Source organism: Chinchilla lanigera, unplaced genomic scaffold, assembly GCF_000276665.1.
Source record: "Chinchilla lanigera isolate Chin_1 unplaced genomic scaffold, ChiLan1.0 scaffold00090, whole genome shotgun sequence".
NCBI classification, from domain to species: domain Eukaryota; kingdom Metazoa; phylum Chordata; class Mammalia; order Rodentia; family Chinchillidae; genus Chinchilla; species Chinchilla lanigera.
In genome coordinates this window covers 7,884,133-7,903,855 of record NW_004955491.1, presented here as the reverse complement: position 1 = coordinate 7,903,855, position 19,723 = coordinate 7,884,133, and the positions used below count along the sequence as shown (strand labels likewise).

The following is a 19,723-nucleotide window of genomic DNA, read 5'->3' as shown; positions in this document are numbered from 1 at the left end:
CCTGGGTCACAGTGCTGGCTGAGTAACTTCTCACACTGACCCTGTATTAAACTTCCTGCCGCTTTGGAGACAGCTTCCATTAACCTGGTCATCTGAGACGCACTCTCTTCTGAGCGAGTCTTGCCACTGGGCCTTGTTTAAGGCATGGTGCAGCTCACTGGCCACCAGCCTTCCCTGGTCACATCTTAGGGTCGGGCTGGTTGAAAAGCAGCCTTATCTCTGGAGGGAGATTTTACAGCTGATCTTCAATGACAATGCTCAGAGGCAGAGGGAAAAGGGAAAGGAGAGCCTGGCCTTCCCGCTGAGACAAGGGACTTTTTTCTGCAGCAGGATATAGGGTCGCATCATAGGTCTGGGAGACAGACAAGCCTACAGTAAGGTCTCCTGGGTTCTGGAACCAGGCATGAGCTGCGGGAGACCTGCTGAGCTTTGTAAGTGCCTTTCTCCGGTGTCAGTGGAGGCCTCCAGGAGCAGGCTGGCATGTGTGTAGGAGCGGGGGCAGTGTTTCTCCGGAGTTGGGGACAGGAGGAGGAAGAGCAGGTATTTGACAAGTGTGAGGTCCCGGGACCTAGCAGTGGAGAGATAAGAAGCAGGAAGCCTCCTCTGAGTATTCCAGGCCTGGGGATTTCCATTCCTCTGACATTCCTATGAAATCAACATACATCTGGGGCCCAGGAATTAAGGTTTTTACTATTACCTTTGTTTGTTTGTTTTGGTTTTGGTTTTTTTCTGATACCGGGAATTGAACTCATGACCTTGCACTTGCCAGGCAGGCGCTGTGCTGCTGAGCTAAATCCCCAGCCCCTTTACTGTTTCCTTTGACTTGCTGTTGGCACCTTACATTTCCACCTGATGTCTGTACTGAGGGCTCCAAATTCGTCCTGGAACAAGGCTGTGCTCTTCTGTGCATTCATTTAGCAACACTTGCAGGGCACTGCAGTGGGTGGTGCAGATCCAGCCCTCAGAGTACTCAAATAAAGATAAAGGAGGGCCTTTCCAGTGAACCATTCAGAACAGGCCTTATATTGCGCATGCGAGGTACAAACTATGCATTGTGTATCTTTAGGATCCCAACCTATCCAACTGATCAGAGCTCAGGCCTCTAGTAGATCCTTAATAACACTTACGAAGCAAGTGCAAAGTGCTCTAAGGATTTTCTTTATTGCTTTATGCAGCTTGATCTACAGAAAACGTAGTCTTGTTTGGCACTGTGATTGCATATTCAAGTGATTAGGGTTGGACAAAAACCACTCAAAGAGATGGTCCTGGACAGGAAGTTATGAAGACAACCAGTAGTAGAAGATTTTTGGGGTGGTGAAGCAGCAAAATTCTGATTTTTGCTTGGGAACCTCAAATGATATCCTCCTTTCTGCACTCAGGAAATCTCTCTATCCCTAGGGAACAATAAATGATCATAGTCAAAGGTGTGGGTCTAGAATTCAAGCCATTCCATAAAAATCAGAGAGCACCTGCTTCCCTGGTTCATCCTTTGCCGTCTGCGTCGGTATGATGTTAGGTTGATGGGAACAGGATATAGTGGAGTTTGGGTACTTTAAATTCTGGTTTAGTTTTGATCAAAAAGGGGGAGGAGACAAGGATTGTGGACAAATTTGAGGCCCTCACAGTAAAGACTGGGGGAAGTAAATGGGGAGACAGCTTATTTAAGAGTCAAAGAAAAAATGGAACCCTCTTAGCTTTTACTGCATTGCATCATTTCCTAAGCATTTCATGACTTCTTTTAGACCTGTCTTGGGATCTGAGCAATCAGAAAGGAAGACTTTTAATAGCTTAAGGAAGGGCTCCAGAGATTGTTTCTAATGCCCATCAACTGGTAAATTACCAGGCTCTAATTTTATTTTCAATCCACTTGCTTTTAGTTTAACCTTACTTATTAGGAGATCTCAACCTAACATTAAGATTTTAAAACCCAACGATTTAGTTTAAGGATGAGCACTGGTACTTTACATTCAGTAAACCTACCGAACTTACTTCAGTGTGTGAGGTCACTGAGGAGAAAGCTATAAAGGGACACATCCCATGAGGCTGAGGCACGAGGAATGCAGAAGGATGGCAAGTTTGAGCACAGCCTGGACAACTTAGTGAGACTATGTTTCAAAATAAAAAAAATAAAAAAGGCTGGGGATGTAGCTCAGGGGCAGGGCAACACTGGGTTTATTTCCAGCACCACAAAAAAGAGCAGGAAGAAAGAAGTAAGGCAAGTATCTTAGCTACTTTTCTCGTTGCCAGGACAAAATACCTGACACCCACAAGTTAAAGGAGGAACGATTTATTTCACCGCACATGCTGTTGAGGTTCCAGTCCATAGCTAGCTGGCTCCAAGGCTGCATGGCGTGGCACAGGAGCATCAGAAGGAGAAACAGTTCATGCTGTGACAGGTAGAAGCAGTAGCAGCAAGCAGCAGCAGCCTGCCTTTCTGTTTTATCCCATCCAGGTGAGAAGCCTATTGATTGGTGCCACCCACACCCAGGGCGGGGCTTCCACTATTCACACCCTTAATCCCAGCATCACGGGTTTAATCCACATTGACATAGGCTAAATTCAATCACTTCCAAAATCCCATGTATGGGGGGAAATCTAGATATAAGCCATAACAGGAAGGAAAGAAGGAAGGAAGGAAGAAAGGACAGAAGAGAAGGGAGAAAGGGAGGCAGGAAGGAAGAAAAGGAGAAAAAAGAAAGAAAGATGTAGGGAGTAAAGAAGGCAGAGTAAGGAAGAGAGAAGGAAAGAATAGGAAAGGAAGAGAAAAAGGAAAGGGAAGGAAAAGAAAGGAAAGAAAAAAGGAAAGGAAAGAAGAAAAGGAAATGAAAGGAAAGGAAAGGAAAGGAAAGGAGAGGTACCAAGAGAAACTGTCACTACCTTTTGCTGTCTCTTGCCCTCTGATTTCAGCCCAGGAGGCACATTCTCACCATGGAGCACAGCTCTCTGCTCTCTGCTGTGCTCGCCCCAGAGATACATCACACATCTAGAAAGGGGATCTGCAGTGCCATGAGATAGGGATCTCTTTACTGAGACAATGTATAGTCAGTAACTGCAATGAGTCCTAAGGATGCATTCCCGGTCCATGGATGTCACTATGTAACCAACTCACCAACCTCAAGCACCTAGCATGGACCTACAGGAAGCTCCAGCAAAGTGTCAGACTGAGCACAAAGCCAAACTCATCTGAGTCTCCTGACAATCAACAGCCACCGCTCCTGCTCAGGCGCATCCATTTGTCTCTTAGGGACTCGTCTGTTTGTGCAGATCACAGCTGCAGGAAGGATGGCATTTGGTGCCCGGAGGTGTTAGGATGGGACTCAGATTCTAACACAGAAATGAGTCAAACAGCAAAAGTAAATAACATCTGGTGGAGAAAACAAAGCTCCATTCCATCTGGCTGCCTTGCAGGGCTTCAGGAGGCCATGTGGGTGCCAACAGCCCCCCTCATCCCACTGCAGTTCTTCTGTGACCTTTGGATGCCCAGCTTGGAGCAGACAAGCAACAAGGGCAGCTGTGGCCTAGGACCACACCTTGGGCCACACTGGGGACCTGCGCTGATCTGAGAGCTGGTGGGGGGACCCAGGTGGGTCTGGTCCTTCACAACCACTCCTGGGTTCCCCTGGTAGGTAAAGCACAGTCCCTAGTGCTTCCTGTCCGGTAAGCAAAATTGTCCCTCTGAGCTCTGGGCAAGTCTTCAGCCTCACAGGGGACATTGGCAGAGTTGAGGCAGGAGGCAGCTAAGGGAAAGGCTGGAGAAAGAAGAAAAGGCCTGCCTGCCTTAGAGTCTACTTTCTAGGTCAGCTCTGAGGTATCTGATAACCAGGGAAACAGCTGGGCAAAAAGGAAGCACCCACATTGGAGCTGCTTTCTGAGAACAGAAAAGATCTACTTATGAGTTAAATATTAGCCCAGGAAAAGGATGCCCAGGTCTATACACAACGGAAAAAGGTAACCAGGTAACTTTGCAGCAAGTCCCTGGCATGTACGCAGGAGTCTTCTGCAATCCTTGGCCAACTCCAATCCAAATTACCATGTGACTGACTAAGTGGCTCTGACCTGCTCTGAGCTTTGAGTGCCAGGATAATTCCTCCAAGGGCAGTAAAGGGTAAAAAGAAAGAAAAAGAAAGAAAGAAAGAAAGGAAGGAAGGAAGGAAGAAAAAGAAAGAAAGAAAGAAAGAAAGAAAGAAAGAAAGAAAGAAAGAAAGAAAGAAGAAAGAAAGAAAAAAGAAAAACTGCCACCCCCATCTTCTCACGAAGGGGCTGAGTCAAGCATGAGTCACACCTCGGGCAAGACCCTTAATCCCACCCAAACTCTAAAGCTCAAAACCTTCTACACCAAGCTCCCCCTTATAATGAGCCCTCCTCATTGACGTAGTCCCCCCTCCACTCTGTGGAGCAGATCTTGTTTCTCATTCAAATCAATCACTGATCCTGGTGCTACTCTTGGGTGTCCTGCTTAGTTCTTTGTGTAGGACATCCAGGACCCGGAAAAGGTCCCAGCCCAGTGCCAGAGTGAGTGAGATGCTACGGAGACTGTGGGGCAGCTCTCTGTTACTGGGACAGACGCCCGAGACACCGGCTTACCGAGACACAGGCTGACCTTTGCTCATGGTTTCAGGGGCTTCAGTCCACGACTGATGCGTCCGTGGCTTTGGCCCCTGGGGTATATGAGGGCGCGCAGGGAGCACGCCCTGGCAGAAGCATGTGGGGAGCAGAACATATCACTTATGACTGGAATTTGCAAAGAAAGGAGGAGGAAGAGGCTGGGGTGCACCTCCCGCTCCAAGCACACACCAGGCCCCACTCCTGAAGGTCTCACCCCTCTCATCCGCACCAAAGGTTGGTGACCAAGCCCTTAACATAGACCTTGGGAACACTAAAACCACAGCAGGCTAGTTCTGCCCCTCCTAGCTGTGGGACCCAGGGAAAACGCCCTGACTTCTCTGGCTGGAGATACCCCTGTCCACAACACTGGTGTTAACAGAAGCATCTTTGACTCTCAGCTGGGGAGGTCTGGTTCCAGTCCCACTGCTCTTGGTGGGGATAAAAGCCCCCCTCAAGGACACGAGCCAAGAGGAGCTGGGAAAGTTCACACATTGTTGGCTCTTCGGCCTACAAAGGTAGAGATTGCAGGCAGGTATCTTTCCCTGGGAAAACTCCTTCACTGACTCATCACTGATCGAGAAGTGATGAGCAGCACCCAGGGCAGAAGCGGGAGGACATCCCGGAGAAGCCCAGCCACCGTAACTACTTACAAGATGCTGGCTCTGGTCCTGTTCCCTGTTGTCTCTGGAAAGAGATTTTATAGGAGCCCAAAATATTCAGAGAGAGGGGGATGGGCAAAGGCCTGGAAGGAAAGAGAAGACCACGACCCAGAGACTGCCTGGGCTGTGGTCCAGGGAGCTCTGGGCAGCAGCATCAGATGCAAGGTTGGCACTTATGGGGGAACTTGGACCTAAAAGCCTCAAAACTGCTTAGCATCCCAAACTTCCAGCCACCAGCATGGCTACAGTGTTCCTTCCACATTGACCACTTCCACTCCAGAGAGAGATGGAGAGAGACACAAAGAAAGAGGATTCCATCCCAGCCACTTGTAAACCACCAGATACAGTAATACCTCAGTTCACAAACACTTCTGTTCAGGAACAATTCTGTTTGCAAACAGAAGTGTCTGCAAAATTTTGCTTTTGTCCATGAACTCCACACTGGGTGATGGATAGGACTGCGGACAGCTTCCCCAGAACTGTGGGACAAATTAAGTTCATGGACCGAGGCAACAGCAAGGTCCATGCTGGTGCTTAAACTGCCTCCCCCAGAAGACATACAATTCCAAGAGAGAGCACAGGGCTCTTGCTGCCAGACCCACCCAGCACAGCCCTGAAGTCTTTAACACGTGAACACGAGATTGGTGCCCCGTGTGAGGGCAGATTTGAGTCATTCCTGTATCTTTCACCCCTGACTCCATTGCTGTTGGCCACTGACTAGGCAGAAGACTACCAAGGGCCACAGCAGTGGAACAGCCCAGACAGTGTTTGGAAGCTGTCCCTCATGAGGACGAGCAGGGAGGCCCTGGGACTGTCTAAAGCAGGGCTCCAGAGGGCTCCAGAGTGGCATGCTCAGCCAAGCACCTTGTCTCTCTGGTGAGCCGTTGCTCTGCTCCACCATGTTGAGAGTTTTCATGAGTCTGCTACTGAGCAGTGACAAAAGAAAGGTGTCAAGACAAGGATGGAGGGTCAGACATAGAAGAGGAACACAGCACACAGAATCGCAGTGTTACCCAGGTCACCAGACATCCCATGGGAGCTGGTTCCTGATTACACCTCCTGCTGACCTATCCCACTGGAGGATCTGCAGCCACGGGGCTGCATGGACATGAGGTCCCTTGTCCCTCATAGGGTGGTTCTGAGTGGTGAAGTGAGAAAGCATGCCCACGCTCACTTGGCCCTGTGTTCAGACTTTTTGTGCATAATCAACAAGCATAAAATTTATGATGGGCGCAAAGTTGGTATCAGGCACTGTCTGAGTTACTTTTCTTGTTGCTAAGACAAAATGCTCGACACCCAAAGTTAAAGGAGGAAAGGTTTATGCAGCTCACAGTTTGTGGATATTTCAGTTCATAATCAGCTGGCTCCACGGTAGGGTGGCTTGGCAGGGGGGCATCACAGAGAAGAAGCAGTTCATGGCAGGCAGAGGGCAGCAAAGCAAGTGAGGGACTTGAGCAGCTTCTTTCTGCCCCTTTTATACTCTATCTAGGCTACTGGGTTTAGGGCAGTGCCAGACCAATCACTGTATTGATTGATTTAGTACTGTAATCACACACCATTAATCCCAGCATCACACATTCTAAATTCAGCTACCTCTGAAAAAGCTCCACCTATGACCACGTGAGGTTTTGGGGTGCTATCTAGACACAAGCCATAATGGGAACCATCTTACCATATTAGCATTGCCAGTTAAGGCGAGATACTAGATATACATTGACAATTATAAACATATGTACACATTCTTTAAATGCCAAGACTTACCATAAATAAGGACCTGGTTAGCTCTTCATCAACTAGAAATTCAGTTACCCCAAGTTTTCTTCCTTGGGATGTGATTTTCTCACTTGCTGACTCAGTCATTCAATCAATTAATGTTTACTGGAGTTTTATTACACCCTAGACACTCTGGCCTGAGAGGGAAATACAGTAATTACTAGCCTGCACTGCTGACCCCCAAGAAGCTCCCCGTCAAGGGCAGAACAGGGCTATAGACAGACACTGGAGATGAAGGCAGCTCCCCCTGGGCAGAGGGCTGATGGGCCAGAGGGGATTCTGCTCAATTACAGGGAGATGAGGTGATTCATTTTTTATTAATTAAGAAGCTGATCCATGTTTGAAAAGATGTCAGTGGTAACTCATTAGGCTCCAGCAGGCTGCCGAGGTAAGGGCTATGCGGGATAATTTAATTGAGACAATAAATGGTAACAGCGAGGGTCAGTGGAGTGAAGGATGTGGAGCCTCTAATTAACGGGGCTCCCTGGTGCGTGTTACAGGGCCACTCTGGAAGGGGACCTGGCAGATCTCGCCCTGCCATGGCAGCGCCTCAGGACTCATCTGGGTTCTCCAAATCTTCTAATTTGAGGGAAGTAAAATAAAACCAGGCTATGACTCGTGGCCTAGGGGTTGCTGGGGTGAAAGCATCCTTGCTGTGGCCATGCTGTGAAGCATCATGGGGCAGAAGGCCAACTACCCCGGACCAGAGTATCACCTTGGGGGCAGATCTGGCATTCCCACCCACCGTGCCTCAAGCCCATATTGCTCATCAACTGCACAGGCATGGAAAATGGGGAGATGCTATGCGTTTTCCCAGGAAAATTTCTAAAGAGGCTTGGAGCTCTTAAAGCAACCGTTTGATATCTTGGAAAAGTAACTATCACTTGAAATCCCCCCTTTTCACATATGCATGGGTACATATGAGGTATAATTAAAAATTACATTGAATATTTAGACTTAGAAATTTAGGACAGTAAAGAACACATTGCCATGAATCCATCTCAGAATACTTCCCCTGGCTTCAAATATACTCATCCCAGTCTTCTTTTGCTTTCTGCAGCAGTTCTGGAGTCCTCTTTCCTGAGAGTCTCTAGTTGCCCTGCTGTGGCTGCCTCCATGTTTTGAACTGATTTGAAATGTTTCCCTTTCATGGTCCTTTTGACTTTGAGGAAGAGGCGGAAGTTGCACGGTGGCAGATCCGGTGAACAGGGTGGGTGAGGACAGAGTGTTATACTTTTATGAGCCTGCCTTTCCATTGGATGGCACGAGGCAGCAGCATTCACTATATTTTTTATAACAGCTTTAAAGACGTGAAAGAGGACTTTCAGAACTGCTTCAAAACGTGGCAATAATGATGAAATAAGTGTGTTTAAAGTAAGGAGTGTTTTGAGGGTGATTCATGGGGAATGTCTTTTACTGTAATAAATTTTTTAAAACATGAACATTCCCTATATATTTTGACCACACACACACACACACACACACACACACACACACACACACACACTCACCCCTCATGCTGTCCTTCAGGGAGGGAAGACTGCCACTTCTGCCAGCAGGGGGGACCTCCAGTAGGTCAGGAAGGGGACAGGGTGGTGCTGAGGGATCCATCTAGCTGCGAGGGGTGAGCACAGGGCCCAGGTGGGCAGATCCTCACTAAAGAGTGCAGAAATCTAGTGAAACACAAGGAAGGAACACCTGATCCTAATTTGGAAAATCCAAAGAAAATTTACTTTAGACCAAGCCGTTAAGAATGAAAAAGAATTTTTGAAGCAGAGAATCGCTGCTCAAAAGCAGTTTCAGAAAAAGAGAACAGAGATGAGAAGCTGCTGAGGCCAGAGATGCCGGGCCCGCCCAGCCAGGGAGCAACACCTCGGAGGGACACTGGGGCAGGGATGCCTGGAGTTCCCAGAGCCGCCTCAGCAACTTTGAAAAACTGGCTAAATTTCTATGACTCACAGTTTCCTAGTTGCTAAAGCAAAGATAAAGCCTCCTGCCTCCCTGGGTTGTAGTGAGATTGCAGTACAGTCAGTAAGGTATTGAGTGCAGCTACTGTTATTCCTGCAACCGTTGCTGTTGATTGCCTTTTTGCCGCTGCCACTAAGTGCTGCTCTCTTTTCCCACCCATGCAGTGGGACACTCCAGAAGGAAACTCGGAGTTCAGCACATGATCGTTGCAGCTGAGACCGGGAACACGAAAGATGAAAAATGAGACAGAATGATGCACATGGGCGCGTGTTGAAATAGCGTCCGTCTGAGTTCCTGGAGCACGGTGTGGACCGGTTTCACTCATTAAAACAGTGGGAGGTATAATTGGTCTCCTAATGCCCTGCAGCTGAGGTTCCCTCATCCCCAGGAAAGGTGGGATCTTCAAAATGCCAACGAACGGAGAGAACATCAAGGGGCGGTTTGCACAATCGTGTATGATAATTACATTTTGCTTTCTTCTTGGGGCCTTCAATGTGTATTTGATGTAATGACTTCAAATGATCACTATTGTCACTCCTCTCCTTGGTGAGCTTTTGAGGATCGCTCTGCGTCTTCTGGCGCCTGCGTTCCTGGGCATGGCCCTGTGATCCCTGCTGGCCACTCTGCAGGGCCACTGCACCAGACGTCCTCTGGGGACACGTTCCCTGTCTAGCCATCTGAGGCTTAACGGTCCCGCTTAGAGAATGCGGCCTCCACCTAGCAACAGAAAAGCCTAGACCTTTCAGAGCTCTGTTCCCCTGTACTGAGCCCCACAAGCTTTATTTTAAGAAACACGCCTGGATCTTCAGAATAACAGAAGAGGGTAAAGCACATGTGAAAACTGGGTTCCTCTGAACGCTGTGCACCAGCTCCAACCTTATCTTCTCAAACACGTACTATTCCAGTCTCAGCGAGCCAGCTGACCTTGTCCTACGTTCACAGGAAGCAATCTCTCCGGGGTTAGAGTCTCTCCAGCCTGCGTCCTGAGACGCAGTGGGCTCTCTGCCATCGCGTGGAGGACCAGTGAACCTGGGCGTCAACAGGGACAGTGAGATATGGGGCCGGCACGGTGGCTTTCACTGCTCTTGGACTCGGTGGGACACGGCACAAGAGGAGGTCAGGGAGCAGAGCCCTGCCTGCGGCTGGCAGACAGCTCCTCAGCTTCCGTTCTCAGCCAGGCCTGCTGCACCTCGGGACACGGAGGAGCTTGGGGTGTGGGCTCCCTGACGGGTGGTGGTGGCCTTGGCTGGCTCCTGGAACGGTGTGGGGCTTATCAAACTGTGTCTCAGCCCAGCCTGCCTTAGTAAGAAATGTTCAGTGAAATAAATCAGATGCACAACCTTAAGTATCTCATAGTTTTTCTTATATGAGGAAGCCAAAGTATAGATAGATTAAAGAGCTAAATAAAGGGTAGAGGAAAGATTTAAAAAAAAGAAGTTAAAAAAATAAGGTAGAGGAAAGGAAATAGGGAGATGGACCTTTTGCAGAAGGGCAGGGGATCAAGAGATGGGGGAGGAGAGAGACAGGAGAACATAGAAATAATTAAAGTGCTTCTGCGATGTACGCACGCCCTAAGATGAGCATAATCCTTATGTCCTGCGAAAGTGCACAGATAAACATTTAAAAATAAACAAAAGACAAGTCTACAAAAAGCAAATCTGTGTGCTGGGTGCTGCCACTCGGGCATCGCTGGGCGCTGAGGTGCAGTGACAGAATTGAGACTGTGGGCTCACAGGCAGGAAGGGGACAGGGCGGAGGGCTGTGCCTGGTCACGTGTCTTGCAGGTTCTCTTTGGAATTTACCTTTCCTGTTGCTCCGGTCTGTGACAGGGCTAACAAAAGGGTGGACAGGGAGGATGTGGACAGGGTGAAGTTTTTATATCTTGTGATTTCAGACTTGGGAGGAAATCAAGAACACTGAGGTTAAATCTGCAGTGTCTATGAGACATCGGAGGTGCTTGGGAGAGAGGTCTGGTATGGAGATGTGCATTTAGGTGACAACAGAGTAGGGAGAAACACGGAAAGTCATGACACTCAGTAAAACACCAGGGGAGGGAGTCAGACCCGAAGGGAGGCCACAGCCTGGGCCCTGGGGCCATCTGTGTTGGGGGCAGAGGACAGCCAGCTGGGGCGGCCAGGGCTCCAGCCAGGAGGTGGAGATGAGATCTGGGGATGAATCAGCCTCAGGCCATGGAGCAATGCTGGTCCAGAGCAGCAGCGATGGGCTGTGTCACGTGCTGCTGGCGGCAGCATAGGAGGAGGTCTGAGAAGGGACCACTGACTACAGCCCCACGGAGACCACCAGGGCCCAGACAGAAGAGAGGCTGGGCACACGAGCGGGCGGCTGGCTGGAGTGGATCAGGAGAGAAGAGAAGAGGGGCTGGAGATGCCAGGATGGGGGCACTTCCTGCTGCACAGGGGCAGAGAGCCAACAGGACCTGCGGAACGTGTACTCGATAAGGGGACTGCGTGTGTGCATGTGTGTGTGCACGTGTGTGCGCACATATCAGGTGAGAGAAACGAGGGTGTATTTGTTGCAAGGCCAGAATAATCTAATACAGAGCAAAAAACCCCCAAAAAAACCACAAACACAAATTCCTCCAAATGCAACAATAGGAACAACACAAATTTTTAAAGCCTCGACGTTTACTAGAGAAAGGAGCAGTTTGCTCCTGCTCCTGCTCCACAAGGTGACTCGCGTTTACCTGCGCCATCTTTAGGTGACAGGGAACAAGTCAGTGGCGACAAGTGAAAGTCGTAGTGCATGTGGCAGGGCAGGCATGGTGGCGAGGTGAGGAGAGCTGAAGACAGAGGTTCAGGCTTAGTCACCCGTCACCTCAGAATGGGAAAGAGCTAGAAGGCTGGGGAGCTCAGGCGGATTGGCCTAGGCCAGTGGTGGCGAACCTGTTAGAGGCCAAATGCCCAAACTGCCACCCAAAATCTACTTATTTACTACACAGTGCCAGTACTGTAATGAAACCCGAGTATCCAATGCTCACCTGCCAGGGTGACTTGGCTTATGAGCCAACAGAGAGGGCTCTGTGTGCCCACTGTAGCACACGTGCCAGAGGTTCGCCATCACTCGTCTAGGCAGACAGGAAGGGACCAAGACACTGCCGTACATTACAGAACCCCAGAGCTGCACAAAGGGATGCAGAGGGTGGAGCTGGCAGCGTGGTTGTCTTAAAGGAGATCAGAAACTCCTGTACAAGGTGACACCAGAGAGGCACCTGGAGCTGGCCCCTGCCACTGCACAGGGACAGCACAGGGAGTGCTGGGCTGCTATGGGGCTACTGCTGTCTACACCCCCTCTGCTGCCCCAAAAGGCTGCCATCCCAATCACTTTCAGAAAGTAGATTGAAAAACAAGTCTACTAAAATGGGGGGGGAGGCCTAAACTCCAACCCGACACATTTCCTCCTGACAAATAAAGCACATTAGTTCTAGACTATTAACTCCAATATTAAGCCCAAGACACATTTGTTAACTTTAGTGGTTTATGTGTACTAAAAATATCCCATTTTTTCCACTGTAGGGAATTACTCCATTTTCCTTTATCACCGGGGTCTTCTGTTACTTTGGGTTAGGCACTGTGGGAATAGGCAGGCTGGAATAGAGAGTTTAGAGGGTTGCAATAATTCAGAAATATTCACAGCCTGTAACCTGGGTTAAAACATGTGACACAGCTGCTGGGGTTGCATAGGGAATCGGCTGGGGACAGAAGATCTGGATTCTCTCCAGTGCAGCATGGTCTACCAAAACCAGAGAGAGGTAGGTTCAAGATTAAATTGTGCCACTTACTAAGTGTATGATAGTGATCAAATTACTTACACATCCAAGGATAAGTTTCCTCATCTGTAAAGTGGGAATGATAGGAATTGTGAGAATAAAGCTAACGTGCATAAAACACTTAGCCCAGAGGTTAATATATAACTAGTAGATGAGGAGGAGGAGGAGGAGGAGGAGGAAAAACAGGAAGAGGAGCATCTGGTGATGGCAGTAGTAGCACTGAGTAGTGATTCCCACGTCTACTGCTAACAACTTGTTCATGGGTGGATTTTTTACCCTCTCTGGGTCCAGCAATCTGCCTGCTTGCTACATTGTAGGTCCCTGATAAAGTCTTATTGCATGAATGAATGTTCTAATAATTTCAAGGCTCATCCCAGCTCTGTAGCATGAGATAACCCTATGAATTTATACTAATCTTTTCCTGTATCATCTCACTTAGACTTGTAGTATAAGAAAATGCATCAATTCTTCATACCACTTGTAAAAAAATAATCAGAAACCATTATCGACCTTGGGTTGGCTTTAAGCTGTCACACTCTTAGGGGGCAGGAAGCCAGGGAATGATCAGGAAGAGAAGTAAATGAAGGGAAGGGAGCAGGGCTGCTAAGGAGCAGGGCAGGGACCATTTTGTCCCCAGACTCCAAAGATCCTGCTCTGTGGGGAGACCTGACCACCAGGCAAAGCCTCACACGCAGTTACAAAGGGGGAGCCCTCCTGTGACAGTCGGGACACCCCAGGCTGATTCATCCGTGAGAACCACAGGTGCGCTCTGCGAGAGGATTCCCTGGAGCCCAATCACACAGGCTGTGTGGTTTCTGCACGCACATAGCCACCTCCTGGATGGCTTGTGTTCAGTCCCAGCTTCGGGGATGTGAGGAAATGCTGGCTGATTTCCTGTGGCCAGGGAGAGCCGACTCCTCTCTGGGCCAGCACACTGACTTGCTGATGACATTCAAACTCCTTATTTCATTCACGGTCCAGATGCTTGCAGAAGCTTATGTGACCTTGGGATACCAGGTGTTCCTGCTGACTTGGGATGCAGTGCTGATTTGGCCGTGTCTGAAGCCATGGCACCCTAATATCTTTCCAGACCCTCTGCCAGCTTACTCTGAACCCCGAAGCTTGGATTTGCTGTCCCTTAATTCTGGCCTTTTGATTGAGGCTCAGAACCTGCGTCCTCGCCAGCTTTTGTTTTGCTTTGTTTAGGTATTGTCTCTCCTTTACCCAGGGTTCTCCCAATTGAGGTGAGCACAGACCAACCTTTTAGACGTGGATTTTTCCAGGGGTTGGATCTCCGCTTCTCTAACGAGTCCTGGTTATCCCCAGAAGACTGAGTTTGTACAGTCTCTGAAATGCCTTCTCCAAAAGCAGGAGGAAATCAATTCCTCCTCTGCATTTTGCGTGGTTGCTCATCATTTTGTCTCCAGGATGTGACCCTGCACCTGCTAAGGAGAGGAACTGTGATGGATTCTCAAGGGCCGGCCCTGAGCTGGCCCCTGGCGCTCTCCTGCCTGTGCCGTGCATTGGCACAGACGCACACCAGGCACTACAGTGGCCTCAAAGCAAAAGGTAAATCAATGCTTCAGTCAGCAGAACTACCTGTGCTCAGGGCACGATCTGGGTTTCTGTGTGCACTCCGCTGGCATTCACAATACACTCCTCTCACAGCTCCCCTATTTTTATAACAAACCCTCCCTCCAGGAGAGTTGCTTCTTTTTTTTGCAAATAAGGTACATCCAGGGTCAGACACTAAGACCGAAATCGTAGCAGAGAAAGACAGAAGCTGTTGCCCAAAGTCGGAGATGGAAGACATTGCTAACTGATTTCTGAGACTTTGGGGAGCACGAGAAAGCATTCCGGAGGCAATTTGACAGTTAAAAGTATGATCTGCACAACAGTGTAATGGAAGAGCGAGGAACTGAAAGTCAGGAGGTGGGCTTTTAGCCAGAGTGTGCTGCTAACCCGCTCTGTGACCTTGGAAAAGCAGCTTAGCCTCTCTGGACCTCATTTCTTATGAAAGCAAGGATTTGAGCTGAACCTCAAGCATTGCGCTTGAAAGGGTCCTGACCTGAGGATTATTTTCAAATGTATTCCACTGGAGCACAGGCTGAAAGCAAAGTGTGGAGTGGAGATAACACCAGAGGTGCTGAAGGGAAGAAACAGCCTGCGGGGACAGAGAGCCGCGCCCAAGGTTTCAGACTCAGCAGGGGAAGGAAAGAGACCACGCTGGCCCCCAGACCTGGGAGCGCACCGCCTTCTGCCCCAGTTCTCTTTTGTTTTGTTACTTTAAAAAAATCTTTCCTAAAAAAGCTAGCTTTGACCCAGATTAAAGTTCAAGAGGGAAAATAAACTCATGAGCATCTGCACACCAGGCTCCCTGTGTTTGCCATTGTCTCGCAGGGATCCTTTGTCACTGCCAATGCCTCTGCCCAGAGAGAGTGACAGTAAGAGGACAGGAGACCATGGAGGGCCACAGAGAAGGCAGGCAGGTCCGGGCACCTCTAGGGCTGTTGCTCAGCAACAAGCCGCACCTTCCTGTGAGTTAGTGACTGCAGGAGGGGACCCATGGAGAAGCAGCCTCAGCAGACCTGTTTCTCAGGAAGCTGATGTGTGCTGAGGTCTGCCAGGCAGCACCATAAAATAAGGAGCCTGGTTTTACCAGGTCTGCATGGTCTCAGTGTTGGAGTATGGTGACTATGCGCAAAGCTCCGCACATCCGCAGGGCTCCCACAGCCCGCAAAGGGATGGAGAACAAAGGAACCAGGTCCAGGGGCCGGGGTGCTGTGGAGGGAGCTCCTCAGGGCTCCAAGGACTCTGCACTTACCGCTTATCCACTTTGCTTCTGGGTCATGGATTTTGAAATCTTTACTGAAAAGATCTTCCACGGTGACCTTCTTCTTTTGCGATAGACTATTATCTTCCGCTAGGAAAAAAATAAGAGAGATGGTGAGACTTCCTCTAGTTGGTTAAAATAACACACATGTACAATAAGATTTCGGTAAATGAGTGGTGAACAACAGCCAGTCTTGCTTGTTCTTTTTCACTAAACTATCAGCAACCATGGTGAGGAGATCTCAGTTCAGCAAAATAGCATCTTTGGGTCCTCACATGCACATGCAGTGCATAAGCGATTCTGTTCCTTACATACAGAGGTAGAGGCAGATGCATGAATAAGGTGGGGATGATAAGACAGAAGGAGCTCTATGATCAGTGTAAACAATCATTCATTAAGGGTCCGCGCTACTAATTACAGGCAGTGTGTTGGCTGCTGGGAATGCTAGGACGCATGAACTATTCTGTAAGTATTTATGCTCTGTAGCTTCACTTGTCCCCGGCTGTCACTGGGTTCTGGGTTAGTGTTTATTCAGAGAGAATGACACCCGAAAAAACTGTGTGCAAACTGGCTGACCAGCCTGCCTCATCCGTGCTTAGGAGGAAGTACCTGGAATAAGCTCATGAAGGCACCACACCAATACCTAGCCCAAGACAGGATGTTTTGTGCATGGCCCCAGTAGGTGAGGCTTTAGAAATCTGGCCGCTCTTATCCTATTTGCAGAGGTCAAAGCTTCCAGGACGTTAGCTCTCCTGGAAAGAGGCTGTCTCCATCAGAGTCGCAGAAATCCATTTATGTGCCCTATTAGGAGAACCTCAGCTAACGGAGGAAGTGCACACAGCAGTCCACCAAACCAGCATCTCTTCTGGTACAGTAACAAGAAACTCCCTTCCCTGGCCCACCTCTGCTATGCATCGTCTACCTGGAGCTCTAACCAGAGGATGCTAACATCGCTACAGTGTTCTTGACGACTTATGTCCTTTCGTGGTGTTCCTCACATTCTTGATTTGTGCTGTGTGGCTGTGGGGTCATCCTGGGGCTAATTGCCCGGGTCTGTGCACAGTCTCTGTTAGCTGGCTCCTGACCAGTGTGTGTTTACATTTTGATCTCTGCTTATTATGTCTGTGTCTCTTTCCAGTTTCTGCCCCTTGGACCAGCACTGGGTTGTCATGGTTCCTGCCCTCCACAGTGCCCCTTGCCTCTTCGTTTTCGCTTTCAAAATCTCCAGCAGGTTGGGAAAATAGCAAGGAATCTAGAGTTGTATAATGATACAGGAATACACCATCTCTGGATGAGCTCTTCAAAGCATCTTCTAGGGCTGTCGTTCATAGATTTTACTGTGACACATTTTCTCTCTTCTGGCCTCTCTGGATATTAGAGTATTGAAGTTACCAGAAAAGCCAAGGATCCTTTGTGCGTTGATTGATTTCCTGGATATCAAATGCAATGACTTTGTGTGAAAGGCTTTTGAAAATTACAGAGTGATACGACTCAGGGTGGCTCTTGTAAGATGTGATTGTGTGAAGCCACCCCTGGGTGTAAACACAGCTGATTCTTCCCTCCATCCGGGTTCTCCCTGCCCTCAGGCAGCCCTGGAAAAGATACTAACAAGCTTAACAAGATGCTTTTCTCGTGGAAAACAGACAAAAAAATGGGAATTTAAAGATGACTGGACATCCACCTAAGACCATCTAATACCGCAGCCCAGCAGTTAAGAGCAATAAATCTTCCTCAGACATCCCTAAGTATATGGTCAGAAAACAAGCTTAAATATCACATGGTTTGTCTCATGCGGGAAACCCAAAGTATAAATAAACTGAAGAGCAAAACAAAAGACGGATAATAGAAAACAGAGAAAAGGACCTTCTGCAAGAAAAAAGGGGATCAAGAGATGGAAGAAGGGGGGAAAGGGACACATAAAGAACTCATATGTGATATATACATATACCAGCTCCCCGTTATGAATGTAACTCTTATGTACTGCAAACATGTTCTAATAAAAACAAAAATTAAAAATACAGTCATATTAAAACTTACATGTCATCTAATTAAACTTCTCTATTCAAGGATGATTCTGGTTCCATATTCTGAGGTATCCATGTGTCAAATAAGAATGAAATGTAGGAGTGACATTTAAACAAACCATAGAAATGAAAGATGGGAAGGCAATTTAGTCACTTGCTAACAATTTTTCTTCTCATAAATGTTTTGTTATTTTGAAGCACTGTTACCTTATTTGGTTTTTAAAGATGTGTTGACAATGTAAAGATTTTTATGAAGGACAGTTTATGGTGGAAGCGTCATGGAGCATGCTATTCAAAGTACCCCACGGAAGCCAGAAGCTTGACTTGGTCAATAACTGGCTCTCTGTCCTGAAGAAACTCAGGTCTGGCCTGGCAAAACATTGAAGACTCATTCATACATCCAACTAGCTCACTTAGTTGTTGACTTACGATGTGAAACACCCCCTAATTCTTTGAGAGGACCATGGGCATGACCAACTGCCATGTTCCAGGAAGCATGCTGAGCCCTGAAAAGCCAAAATGGCAGACTCCACCCTTGCCTGCAAAAGCTCACAGAGTTGTGGGAGCCAAGGCCACACGGACAGCCATAATGCTACAGTGATGGTGGGTGCTGAGAGGAGGAGAACCTTCCTTCTAACATTTAAGGGGGTCAGGGAATGGGAAACTGGGAGGGGTTCTGGAAAGACTTTCTTGAGGAAAAAATCTTTAGCCAGGATAAAGAAGCTAAAAGAACAATTAAGCTAGGAAGGATTAGAGATGTTGGCTGCAGTGTTTTCAGAAAACTGTAGGGTGACAGCACGAACAAGAAATAGCTAGAAGTGAAGGCGGACTTGGTCATTGCTACCCTAAAATTCCATTAGGACGTGTTCATGTGTGGCTGTCATCTCAAATCCTGTGTAAGGGTCAGTAGCTCTTCCGGTGTAAGAATGACACATCTCCGCGTCAGAAGCATTCTCAGTAACTATCTCATCAGCACCACTGTCTTCTCCATTCCTCCTCCCAGAATTCCAGCCAGCTGTGCGGAGCTCCGAGGCCACCTCCACAGCCCACGCCTTTTCTTTCGTGTCTTCCATGTTTTATGTTTTTGAGGGGCATTTCCACGATGTCTTCAGTGCAATCTTCCATTTATCAATGTTGCCTTTAGCATATCTGCCTGTTCTTTTATTCAACTTCTAAGCTTTTAAATTTAAGGTGATCGGATTCTAATTTCTAAAATTCCTCATTATCTCTTTTCCAAGATCATCTACTCTTGCATTAAGTTTCAGGCTTCTTTACCCAATGGATAATTCTTTGAAAAACCTAACACGTTATTTCCCATTTCCCCTATTGATGTAGACTTCCTTGGATTTCAGTGATCTGTGTATGCTGGTGCTTGGCTCCATGGGCAATGGTTTCTGCCTATGGGGGCCTTGGTTGGAAGCTCTGGTCCCAGGGTCCTGGGTTGTGAGACTCCAAGTGCAGTCTCAGCAATGACATCAGGCAGTTTGAAGACTGTCCAGGCAAGGGCTCTTGACCAGGTCTCATGTGGCCATTTGGGCTGGACCCCTTTTCCCTAGATGGGCAATGTCTTAAGGCAGCAGTGCTAGCCCAGCCTCTGTCCTCTCCAGGTCACCAACATGCCAGCCCTTCCCATCCCCTACTTCAGCCTCCCTGCCTGTGGGTGGCAGGAACTGGACCTGGCCTCTGGCTACAAGTTAGTTCTTCATTCTTCTCCCAGGGACACTTCTCCATCCTGCACGGGAAGAACTCTGTTCCTATTCTGAATGCAGCTATGGTTTCATTATGTATTTCTCTATCACTTCCCCATGCATGTTGCTAGAAGGGAGCTGATTTCTCTGTTCTAACAGGAAGGAGGTCAACCTGAACTTAGGGATGCAAGAAGTGGCCTCTGGCTTTTGTAATTTGGATTTCACCCTGAAGGAAATTTGGCAATCATTGAGAAGTGAAGTTTCTTGCAGCCCTTTACATTCATACTTTATCAACACCACAGGGTAAACACACAGGAGGCAAAGACTAGGGCAAGCTAATCAGATATGGTTCATAGAAGAGACAGTTATAATTTAGATCTAAGATG

At 48.2% G+C, this 19,723-nt stretch overlaps 1 protein-coding gene across 4 annotated transcripts in view; it reads right to left on the bottom strand.

Moving 5' to 3' along the window:
• The window catches only part of Dpp6 (dipeptidyl-peptidase 6), an 842,230-nt gene that overhangs the window by 264,094 nt on the left and 558,413 nt on the right, over positions 1 to 19,723 (bottom strand). For all 4 annotated transcript variants that reach the window (XM_005404852.2, XM_005404854.2, XM_005404855.2 and 1 more), the window contains exon 3: positions 15,617 to 15,715. In XM_005404852.2, coding sequence (XP_005404909.1) covers positions 15,617 to 15,715 — 99 coding nt within the window. The remainder of the gene's footprint in view (positions 1 to 15,616; positions 15,716 to 19,723) is intronic.